At 38.0% G+C, this 12,808-nt stretch overlaps 1 protein-coding gene across 1 annotated transcript in view; it reads right to left on the bottom strand.

Moving 5' to 3' along the window:
• LOC126092664 (dynein axonemal heavy chain 2) overlaps positions 1–12,808 on the bottom strand; it is a 994,477-nt gene that overhangs the window by 840,618 nt on the left and 141,051 nt on the right. Inside the window, exon 13 of the mRNA XM_049908386.1 lies at positions 7,365–7,530. Within this exon, the coding sequence (XP_049764343.1) occupies positions 7,365–7,530 (166 nt within the window). The remainder of the gene's footprint in view (positions 1–7,364; positions 7,531–12,808) is intronic.

The raw sequence follows: 12,808 nt of genomic DNA, 5'->3' as shown, positions 1-12,808 counted from the left end.
CATTGTCCTGAGACCTGAAGCCATAGGTAGTAGTGGGTGCAGGGAATGGTAAGGTGCTGGGCCAGCAAAAATTTGGTTACATTTAACAAACTTTATTTACAAAAACACAAAAAACAACTTTAGATGAGACCTAAACATCAAAATTTTGTGGACACTTTTACCAAAATGACAATACAATTTAATCATGCAAAACCTTGGCAACATAGACATTACTTCAAATTCACAACTGTTTGAGTCAATTCAGAGTTTGTTACAACTGCTCAACATGCAGGCAAATACTAGAGTGCATGCATAAGTTTAGATAAGTGATCACCACAATGGCCAGGGTGAGGTGGAGTGAATGAAAGTATGTCTTAAAAATAAATAAATACACCACATTATATATTAAAGCAGACTGGGAACAGTTAATGGTAGAATAACTATTTAGATGACTGACCACAAAAAATTTTAAAATAGGCAAAAAATACCAAATGTATAAATTAGTCCTTTAAAATAAACAATGACTTTTTTTATTTTTTAAAAGCTGAGATATAGTTAATATTGGAGTTCAAACAGGCAAAATAGCAAATAATGGTATTATCTGTAAAAGAGTTTCACCTTATTACTCAGCCTCTAACAAGAGCATTTACATGAGAGAACTGCCCCAGGAGGCGGTAACAGAGTGAGAAGCCGTTAACATTTGCCTCAAAAAATATACAAACTAGTACTATGGCACTAAAATTAACTGTCGCTCACTGAACTCATTAATTGTTAGATGGAAATTCGATAAACCGGGGGTGAGTATGAACACAGAGAACAGATTTTCTTATTTTAACCAAGTGATTGTTATAACAATTAATTGGCAGCAAGAACAGACACATTTTACCCTGTAACATAAACCATTATTAGAATGCAGTGCATTCATGGTACATGCCACCTTGAAGCTTACCAATCAACATTGAAGACAAGAATTTTAATGCTTGTAGTTTCAATGTCCATGTTCAACTATCTGTTACATGTTACCAATCAAACGCCACATTTAATTATACTTCCCTTTACAAAACGGAAACGAACTTAGTGATGGCCTGAAATAAGCTGCAATTAGATAATTTCCACTTCAAATAACATAAACAGTAGGTGATAAATGGTTTAATGAAATAATGCAAAAGTTTAGTCAATTGAGGGCAAGTCACATAACATGAGCGAAGAGGTGAATCACACATCAAAACAACAAAATTTTCAGCCACTTGCCAATAAGTCTTGAACAGAACAAAAACAACAGAATAGAACATGTTCTGATGCCTATAATAAGGCAAGACACCCGCTACAGCTAACAGTCTAGACATTGTCCCACAGTTAGCTATTAGGTAACCAGGGTGATGGCTTACAATCCACACAAACACTTAAAAGTTCACCAAGAATGCTGCTCGCTGTTAATCTCAAGCAGTAACAGTTGGCCTTCCAATGGTTGATTGTTCAGCCACTTTCAAATAGTAATGACGTTAAGGATACATGGTACTTATAAATGGTGAAAATATTGAAATTTTTTAGGACTTTATTAAATTCTGTAGTCTTTCCTGATTACATTGACATATACATTACAGGGTTTCAAATGAAAAATTGCCTGTATGTACCAAATTTTAAAGGTACGGTTATGTATGCCGCCACCTCCCCCCCCCCCCCCCCCTTTATTTCTGTTACAGAAACCAGTATTATTTTGAAAATAACTGTGAACTTTCTGTTTCCAGCAATTATATGTATGATACATTGTATATGTTGGTAACAGTGCTGATGTCTAGTGTCTGTAAATGATTATCTTTGGTAGTATTTACTTTTGTTTCGCTGAAGTAGTTTGTTTATGTGTTACTGAATGTTTGTTGCCCAAGTGATACATATATTTGTGGAAGTACATATTCTTTAGTGTGCAGTAAATACGAACTATGCCACGCATCAAGAAATTCAATAAAAGGAAATTCCGTGGTAACCAGTTCACAAACAAAGTAAGCCACACTGTTGAAAGTAACCCATGTATTAGTTCTTCAGGGAAGAAACTCCGATGTGGCACACCTCGTGGTGATTCAAACTTTTGTGTTAACAGTGATGCTGTTTGTAGTGGATTTGTTGTTGTTGATGTGTAGTGGATTTGTTGTTGTTGATGTGGGCATCTTATCTTCATTGATAAGGGAAGTGGCGAAATGTTAACAATGTGATGGTGTAGGCTGCCTGGAAATAACTCAACAACAAAGTAGCTGGGAGTGTTTAGCATCAAAATTAGTTGTTCTGTGTAGATCCTGCAATAAATCTACCTTGAAAATGACTTTGAACATTGTGCATAATTCATATGATGTCAATTTGAAGTTAGTGTATGCAATGCATGCAGTAGGAAAAGGAAAAAAAAAAGGCTGCTCAAATGTTTTGTGGTTCAATGGATCTTCCTCCTCCTCCCAGTATGTTCAGCAAGTATGTAAAAATACCTTTAGGTGCCTTGATGGTTGTGTCTAAAGCATCTATGAAATGTGCAGTAGAAGAAACTGTAAATATTAGTGAAACCAGGGACATTGCTGTTGCACTTGATGGAACATGGCAACATCGAGGACATTGTTCCTAGAATGGTGTTGTAAGAGCTACTTCTCTGGAGAATGGAAAAATTGTTGATGTTGAGTGCTTATCAAGCCAAGCTAAAGTTTTCCGGGCACAAAAATGTGCAGTAAGTGTTACATGTGGTGTGAACTCAAGAACATCCTGAGGGAACTGGGGATACTAATTACTGCTTCCCGATATATTTAATCCTTAATGAAATTTGTCATTAAAAATATATCATTTTTTCAAACCAACAGCTCAATTCATGGAACCAATACTAAAAATAAGAATAATCTTCACAAGGATTTAAAGCCACTTACTCTTGTACAAAAAGGTGTGCATTATCCAAGAACACACATTTTCAATAACTTGCCAGCAGCCATAAAAAGCTTAACAACCAATGAAATTCAGTTCATGCAAAGCCTAAAAGATTTATTGGTGGCCAACTCCTTCTACTCCATTGATGAATTTCTCAGTAGGACCAACTGCTTTGTGTGTATATCAAAGATTTTGTAACTTACCGAACGAAAGCGTTGGTACGTTTGCCTTTACATATGTCTGCTTGTGTCTGTTATGTGTGAATGGATATGTGTGTGTGTGCGAGTGTATACCCGTCCTTTTTTCCCCCTAAGGTAAGTCTTTCCGCTCCCAGGGTTGGAATGACTCCTTACCCTCTCCCTTAAAACCCACATCCTTTCGTCTTTCCCTCTCCTTCCCTCTTCCTGATGAAGCAACCGTTGGTTGCGAAAGTTAGAATTTTGTGTGTATGTTTGTGTTTGTTTGTGTGTCTATCGACGTGCCAGCGCTTTCGTTTGGTAAGTCACATCATCTTTGTTTTTAGATAGTTTATTACCTCATAAATAAAAAAAAACCTTTTTTTATTTTAAATTCAGTGCATTAGTGTTTGTAAAATGATTCTTTCATATACTGTTCAATAAAAAAAATGATGATCATTCCACTTGGGACCTGTGGAAGGTACATTAGCTTGTTTGTTTTGTTGTAAATATTTGTCATGTACGAGGGCAGTTCAATAAGTAATGCAACACATTTTTTTTCTCGGCCAATTTTGGTTGAAAAAACCCGAAATTTCTTGTGGAATATTTTCAAACATTCCCGCTTCGTCTCGTATAATTTCATTGACTTCCGACAGGTGGCACCGCTGTACGGAGCTGTTAAAATGGCGTCTGTAACGGATGTGCGTTGTAAACAACAGGCAGTGATCGAGTTTCTTTTGGCGGAAAACCAGGGCATCTCAGATATTCATAGGTGCTTGCAGAATGTCTACGGTGATCTGGCAGTGGACAAAAGCACGGTGAGTCGTTGGGCAAAGCGTGTGTCATCATCGCCGCAAGGTCAAGCAAGACTGTCTGATCTCCCGCGTGCGGGCCGGCCGTGCACAGCTGTGACTCCTGCAATGGCGGAGCATGCGAACACACTCGTTCGAGATGATCGACGGATCACCATCAAACAACTCAGTGCTCAACTTGACATCTTTGTTGGTAGTGCTGTCACAATTGTTCACCAGTTGGGATATTCAAAGGTTTGTTCCCGCTGGGTCCCTCGTTGTCTAACCGAACACCATAAAGAGCAAAGGAGAACCATCTGTGCGGAATTGCTTGCTCGTCATGTGGCTGAGGGTGACAATTTCTTGTCAAAGATTGTTACAGGCGATGAAACATGGGTTCATCACTTCGAACCTGAAACAAAACGGCAATCAATGGAGTGGCGCCACACCCACTCCCCTACCAAGAAAAAGTTTAAAGCCATACCCTCAGCCGGTAAAGTCATGGTTACAGTCTTCTGGGACGCTGAAGGGGTTATTCTGTTCGATGTCCTTCCCCATGGTCAAACGATCAACTCTGAAGTGTATTGTGCTACTCTTCATAAATTGAAGAAACGACTTCAGCGTGTTCGTAGGCACAAAAATCTGAACGAACTTCTCCTTCTTCATGACAACGCAAGACCTCACACAAGTCTTCGCACCCGAGAGGAGCTCACAAAACTTCAGTGGACTGTTCTTCCTCATGCACCCTACAGCCCCGATCTCGCACCGTCGGATTTCCATATGTTTGGCCCAATGAAGGACGCAATCCGTGGGAGGCACTACGCGGATGATGAAGAAGTTATTGATGCAGTACGACGTTGGCTCCGACATCGACCAGTGGAATGGTACCGTGCAGGCATACAGGCCCTCATTTCAAGGTGGCGTAAGGCCGTAGCATTGATTGGAGATTACGTTGAAAAATAGTGTTGTGTAGCTAAAAGATTGGGGAATAACCTGGTGTATTTCAATGCTGAATAAAACAACCCCTGTTTCAGAAAAAAAATGTGTTGCATTACTTATTGAACTGCCCTCGTATTATTGTTTTTCTGATATGTTCCACATCCTGGAGGACCTCCTCACTGTGGATCAATTGGAATGAAAGTGAATCTAATCTAATCTAATCTAAGTACTGCCACACCCGCCATGGTAACACTGAAGGACACATTGAACATCAGTGTTCTAAGAATTATGATGGTTACAGTGGAGGTATGGAGTGTGATGGAACTCTAAAAATATTTCAGGGGTCGGTGCTCGTTAGATATACGAAGTACCTAGGTGATGGGGACTCTAAAGTTTTCAATAAAATTAATGAGTTCAATGTTTATGGTGTACCTTGGTAACAAAATTGGATTGTTGTGGACATTTGCAAAAGAGGATGGGTGCTAGATTGAGGAAGCTATGAACAGAAATTGAAGTAAACTTGCTATCTGATGGAAAATGTCTGTCTGGCCGAGGCAGATTGACAGAAACTGAAATAGACCTTCTTCAGAGTTATTATGGACTGACCATTAGATGAACTGCACCTCTGAATGATGTTATAACAATGAGAAAAGCTGAATGGGCCACCTACGCTCATAATTTGTCCACAGATGACCACCCTGTTCACGGACTTTGCCCTAAAGGAGCAGATTCTTGGTGTGGTTACCAAAAAGCAAAAGAAGGTGGTCAAATATACCATCATAAGTATTCTCTTCCTAAGCCTGTTATGAATGAAATAAAACCAATTTTTAGAGAACTGAGTGACCCTGTATTGCTTATTAAATGTCTTCATGGGGGCACTCAGAGTACAAATGAGTTCAATGTTTATGGTGATACCTTGGTAACAAAATTGGATTGTTGTGGACATATGCAAAAGAGGATGGGTGGTAGATCGAGGAAGCTACGAAGAGAAATGAAAGGGAAGTTTCTATCTGATGAAAAATTTCTGTCTGGCTGAGGCAGATTGACAGAAACTGAAATACACCTTCTTCAGAGTTATTATGGACTGGCCATTGCATATGGGAAAGATTACCCAAGAATGTTTTTGTAGGACTAAATACATTAAAAGTTGATGTACTAGATGCAGCGATATGTATCAATGATATAGTGACAGGAAGGTCAGAAGTCCTGAATAATTTAGGCATAAAATGTGTCTCTAATATGAGATCAATTGCTTGCGTGTGACAGACAGTGGGTGTATGAAGCTGAAAGTTTCGCTCTGTACGTTACCAAAGAAGCAAGAAGTGCTAAAAGGAATGCCAAGAGGAAGCTTTAAGGTGAAGAAATGCTGCAGGATGAAGACTACACTTCAGGAATATTCTGAGACACAGTTTAATTGGACTCATATCTATAGTCACAATTTCTCGCAAGTTGTACTTTTTAGAATTCAGTTACAAATATTTCCTAAAGTTTATAAAGCATTGCTCTAATTTATTCAGTTATGACATTATGTCCAACCTTGTGCCAGTTTCGGCACGTAGTGGAACGGTGTCAAATCCAAGGTCAGCTCATTGTGTATGGATGGCTTAATCAGGTAGTGGTTCAAAACTTTTGTTTGAATTTTGTGATGAGACAGTTCTTGTTTATAAAAGGCAAGTTAGTGCTTAAATTAGAGAAATAAAATTGAATTATATGTTCACATTTTATATGGAACCAAATAAAACATAAAAAAATGTGACTACCTATTCCCGAATACATGTCTTGCTGTTTATCAGTGCTATGGGCCAAGAAAAGATTAAATCAACCCTGGTATTATCCCAACTATGCATACAACGTAAAGGCTTCAGAATTCCACCATCAATGTTATAATCATACAATATTAGATTCCTTGTCTAGTTTATGAACATTTACTTGTATTTACAAACATATAAAAGGAGCTAGCATTTCATACACCAACTGGTAATACTGCCTATGTTATTCTGTCCAGAACTAATGCTTTCAAAATGACTGTACCCCAGCATTTAGGCAATAGATAATTAGTTTATTGCTAGAAGCAGTCACATGATAAGACTTATGTTCTGCAGGCCAAATATCAAAGCACTCTTACACTTGAGCCTCCACAATTCACTGCAAGTTAAACCTCTTAAGCTTGACATGATATAGTTATTCTTTCATCACAGGTCAATATGAATACAGTATCTGATCGCTGAAAATACTGGGATTGAAATTAAAATCAAACAAACTATTTCTACTTAGGGAAAGAGGGAGAGGAAATTAAAATTAAAGTGAACATGGTGAAAAGGATATAATGATGTCAATGTTTTAGCACTTAATTATAGTTTCCAGTAAAATATATTAAAACACCATAAGATGCCAGAATTAAAAACTGTGGCAAAAAAACAAGATCTTCATCTAATGACTGATAATACAAACACAGAATTCTACTCGTATCTGTACATCAGAATTCAACTTTTAAACTATTTGTTATATTTAAAAAACTACTAACATTCTGTGTTTCTTGTTACATTAATTTATGCATTTTAGATAAATGCAAATGAGTTACCTCTGCTGTCTTCTTTTCAAATAACTGTTTGAGGGCTGGTCGTTTGTAATAATGGTAAAATCCTTGCAATGCCTCAATGCCTTCCTCAACATTCTTGATGGTTTCAAAAACTTTGATTACTAAATTTTCTAAGATAACTTCAAGCTCTTTTACTTGATTTCTGAACCTGAAATGAGAGGCATTATGTTACTATTCAGTTAATGCACTTTCACACTCTTCAATCTAATTTTTTGAGTCTGATGGCAATTTTAGCCTTAAGTACTTGGTTATTTCTGTAATGCTCTAAAGACATCCTTAATTAATTGTGCAACTCCTGTTTAAATCTTTCCTATCCCTGCCATTACTCGTTTTTGGTAAAAGTCCCTGATCGGTAAACAACACTCATGAACTGATCATGGGAGACCATTGTAACTTGCTTTGTGGGCAAATTGAAAGCATACTGAATATTTAATTGTTGTGACTGGTTCCAGAAACTGATTGTTAAGTGTGAACTCAAAAAGTATCAAATCTTTTCATCTTTACATGCATTACTTTATCCTCATATATCTTCAGAGTCACCTAGCAGCCTTACTGTATCTGACAATAGTTTAAAAACGGTGTGTTCTCTCAGTCTAGAGCTAACAGATTGAAAATTCTTCCTATCACAGTGGCATGACAAGAGATCGCACACAAAACATTAACAATCATTCTTTGAAATGATTCTACTACTTTGGTACCTGATGTGGGTGGATGTTAGAAAGAAATGAGTACCATTTTGCCCCACCTTTGATATTTAACTTCACCAAAATTATTTTATATCCTTAATACATATTACTTTCACTAGACATTATCAAGTTCTTCACAGAAATAAAAGCACGCCACAACCATTAGTGCCAGCCTATCATAATACGACAAATTTAATTTGGGATTTAAGTTTCCATTGCTATTTATTTCTAGTTTCTAAGTATTACCATGTCAGTTATTAACATTAATATATGACACTATTTCCCTTCTTTTTCTGACATGCAATTACATGTAATCCAATCCTTGCTATGTGGTGCACTATGCTTAACTCTTATTGGCTCCAAGGAGAAATTTTCTGACAGAAAAAAAACCCTTGTGTACCAACAGCACGTACTCTGCTACTGGGAACCTGCAATTCTCAATAAGATAATCTGGTTGAAATCATAACAGAATCGGTAGAGCCTCTGGTTAAGCCTTCCAATGATCTCCAGACCAACAAATAACTATCAGTCTTGGGGAAAATGCTACAATTTGCAGAGCTAAGCTTCCACCTCATGAGGGGTTCTCCTCCACTTAAATCATCACCAAAAGGAGACACGAATGACATCAGAACCCATGTGTCTGGCCATTGGTACCAAGAATTGAACCTGATAATGCAGGAAGACCTAGAAGTACTCAGAAACTGCATCACAGAAATGGAATGCAGGCTAATGAATCAGAATTAGGAATGTTATCTCTCTCTCTCTCTTTTTCTTTCATCAGTTGTGACTCTCCATGACCCAAGAGCTAAAGCATGCAAATTTCTTCTATCCTGCACTTTCACCCATAGGCTTTCCAGGTTAGAACACATTACTTCTGTGACGACATCAATCCATTTCATCCTCTGACATCCTCTTCTTTTAGTGCCTTAGGTCTCCTGCAGCATTAGTACTTTTTTTTCTTCAATGAAACATGTCTTCTCATGATGTGCCCAGAAGTAGGGCTGCTTTTGTTTTAGTTTGAGACCTTCTGGGGAGCACCCTGGTTTTATTTGCTCTAATATTGCCATATTCTTTCCCTTTGCAGTCCATGGAACTCTCAGAAGTTTTCTCCAACACCACAATTCAGAGTAGTCTATTCTTCACCATTCTGCCTTTCTAATGGTCCATCACAACTGGAAAGACCATAGCCCTTACAATACATATCTTTGTTGTTAAAGTTATATCTCTGTTCTTTGAAACCTTGTCAAGGTATGACATTGCCTTTCTACCAAGTAATAATCATCTCCCGATTTCATGGTTCCAGTCATCATCTGCAGAAATCTGGGATCCGAGATAATTGAACGCAGACACTACCTCCATTGTTTCTCCTCCTATATGCCATGACTTGATAGGTGTACTTCCCATAATTTTTGTTTTCTTAACATTCAGCCAAAGACCAGTTTTTTTCACTTTCTTCTTTGACCTTCAGCAAGAGAGTCTTTAACGCTTCTTCACTTTCTGCCAACAGTATAGTATCATATGCATATCTAAGTTTTTTTATATTTATCCCAGCTTCTTTAATTCCAGTTTCTTCTTCATCTAGCCAAGCATTCCTCATAAAGTGCTCTGCATACATACTGAAAAATTAAAGTGTTAATACGCAGCCTTGCCATGCCCCTTTCTGAAACTTGATCCATTTAGTTGTTCCATATATAGTTCACACCATGGCTTCTTGGTAAGAGTATAAACTCCATATGAGATGAATGAGGTGATCTGGTACTCCCATATTTTTAAGTACTTCCAATAATTTATTATGATTGACACAGTCAAAGGCTTTGGCATAATCAATAAAGCAGAGATACACATCTTTCTGTAATTCTCTTGCCTTTTCCATAGTTCACCAAATGACGGCAATTTGATCGCTGGTTCCTCTTCCTTTACAAAATCCAGTTTTTTCTGCTGGTAGTTCCTGCCCTAAATACTGGTGAAGTCTATGTTGTAAGATTTTCAGCATGACTTTGCTAACATGTGAGATAAGTGCAATTGTTTGGTTATCTGAATATTCTTTAGAAATTCCCTTCTTTGTAATCATTATGAATACTGATCTTTTCTAGTCTTCTGGCCTCTGTTGTGTGCTCCATATTTTCTGACATATTGAACGCAGCACATTCTCTGCATTCTTTCCAGTGTAATATACCTATGTAATATACAAATGCTTATAATTATGTAATATGCAAAAGCTATATTCACCCTCTCGACACAACCACATTTGTGAGCAAATGAGATTTTCATATCTTACAGACTGTTCGATGGAGTGGAATGGAACCGACAAGTATTTTGGCACCAGTCATGTAACTTGAAAGAAGAATTTCTCACAAGTGTACCCATTATACTAATTTCCCACAAGTGTACCCATTCTCCTCTCTGTAAACAAGCATGGTACTGATAAATGGTTTTTAAAAATTTTAAATGCTGCAAACATTTCTTGGCAGTTACAATATGTTACTGGGAATTATATTTGCAGTTTTGCAAATGCATTTGTACTCTGATCATAAAGAATCGTCAACTACAGGATCAGAAACAGAATTTCATTATCTCATTACATACATACATAAATCATTGATTTAATGTACAGGGGACTCATTAATATATGTAACACAGCATACAATGTGTCAAAAGAACCTAAAATAAATATTAACTTATGAACATCATTATAACAACAAAAATAGTCAATAATTATAATGTAACTGAATAGATAAAAGATCTACTCACCAAGAAGTGGCACGAGAACACACATATTAAAAAAAATAAATAAATAAATAAATAAATAAAACACAACAACAACAACAACAACAACAACAACCAGGTTTTACTTATGCAAGCTTTCAGAGCCAGTGGCTCCTTCTTCCAGCAGAAGAATCGAGGGGAAAGAAAGAGGAATGAAGGGAAAGGAACTGAAAAGATTTAGGAAAAGGGGTAGAGTTTGGAAGAGTCACCCAGAACCCCTGCTCAGAGGAGTCTTATCAGACGGGATGAGAAAGATGGACTGGTTGTTGGGGATTGCACCAGACAAGGTTTGAAAACCTGAGAGCTTAAATGTGGAAGACAGGGTCATATGCAACACAGGGATTACTGATAAAACATTGTGCACAAGTTAATATGACTGAAAAGCTAATTGGTTTGTACATACCAGAGATGGGACGGAGAAAGTAAAAAAATAGACATGGCAGAAAATGAAAGATGTGGAAAAATAAAATTGAGAGTAGAAAAGACTAGCTACTGTGGAGAAATGATGAGACGGAAGAAAGTAACGTAAAGCAAGGCCAGGTGGGTGGTGAGAACCAAGGACATGTTGTAGGGTTAGTTTCCACCTGTGGAGTTCTGGGGGAAGAGTTCAGATGGCGTGTGTGGTGAAACAGGCACCAAGGTCACGAATGTCATGTTGTAGAGCATGCTCTGCAATAGGATATTGTGTGCTGTCAGTATACACCCTCTACCTATCCCCAACCATCCTAATTGATAACGTGGCGGTAGTTAAACCTATGTAAAATGCCAAACAGTGTCTACATAACAGCTGGTATACAACGTGTCATTTCACAGGTGGCTCTTCCTTTGATAGTATATGTTTTGCCAGGGTGCATCAGAAGCCATAGGATAGGAAGATGGGTGCAAGAGCATAGGGTCTGACAAGGATGTTGCGGAGATTGGGAGGGCAACTAAAAGCTATTCCAGGTGTGGTGGGCAGAATCTCAGACAGAATGGATCTCATGGGGGCATGATTTCAGGAAGTCATGACCTCATCAAAGTGGCTGATTAATACATTCAAGACAGGATAATACTAAGTGACAAGTGGTGTACACCAAAGTTCTTTTTTTTTTTTTTTTTTTTTTGTAGAGATCAGTAGTGCCAGGATTGGATGTGATGGCCCAGGAAATCTGATTTTGAACTAGACTGCTGTAGTAATTATGTCAAGTGATTGTTGAGGTAAGAATAGTGATGTACTGCTGTAAAGGGGCTGCATCCAAACAAATAAGTTTGCCTCAAATGCCAAGGCTGTATGGGAAGGAATGTTTGACATGGAAAGGATGGTAACTGTAAAAATGTTAGCAGTGTTGTTCATTTGTAGGTTTAATATGGACAGAAGTGTGTAGCTGGCATTTGGTGAGGAGTTCTGCAAAGAACAGGTTAGCGTCATGTTTTAGGGGCCTGAGGAAGGGTTGTGAAGCAATGTTGGATGTGAGGAATTCTTGGAAGGCTTGTAAGGGATGATTATGAAGTACTAGTGGTGGATCAAGTTGGAATCATGGTCAGAACTGTTCAAGGCAAGGTTCAATGTCATGTTTGCTGTTGGAAAGGTTTTGGGACTGGGTTGCAAAGTGATATTTGCAGCTGCAAAATGACAGGAAGGGAAACACCACAGTTGAGGTAGTTTAGGAGAAGGTAGGATAGCTTTCTGAGGTGAAGTCTGGCATGTTGTTGCAATCTGAAGTTGACTTGGTGAATGATACAACCAAGGAAATATGAGGGGTAGATAAATGCAGGATTTTGTAGAATGTGAGAAGTCTGGTGGAGTGGACATTGGCAGATGAGGTATATAGGACACAGATTAAACAGGTAAGTGCAAGAGATTGTTGTATTTGAAACTACGAAAGAGGAACAGGGTCTTTCAACGTTAGGCCTTTGGGAGTAACTCCAAGGAACAAGCAGGTTTCAGGAAGCAGAATGTGGCACCTTAGCTTTCGTAGTGCAAAAACACATTTA

Source organism: Schistocerca cancellata, chromosome 7 (assembly GCF_023864275.1).
Source record: "Schistocerca cancellata isolate TAMUIC-IGC-003103 chromosome 7, iqSchCanc2.1, whole genome shotgun sequence".
Lineage (NCBI taxonomy): Eukaryota > Metazoa > Arthropoda > Insecta > Orthoptera > Acrididae > Schistocerca > Schistocerca cancellata.
The sequence above is the reverse complement of the archived record's forward strand: the minus strand, read 5'-3'. Positions and strand labels throughout refer to the sequence as shown.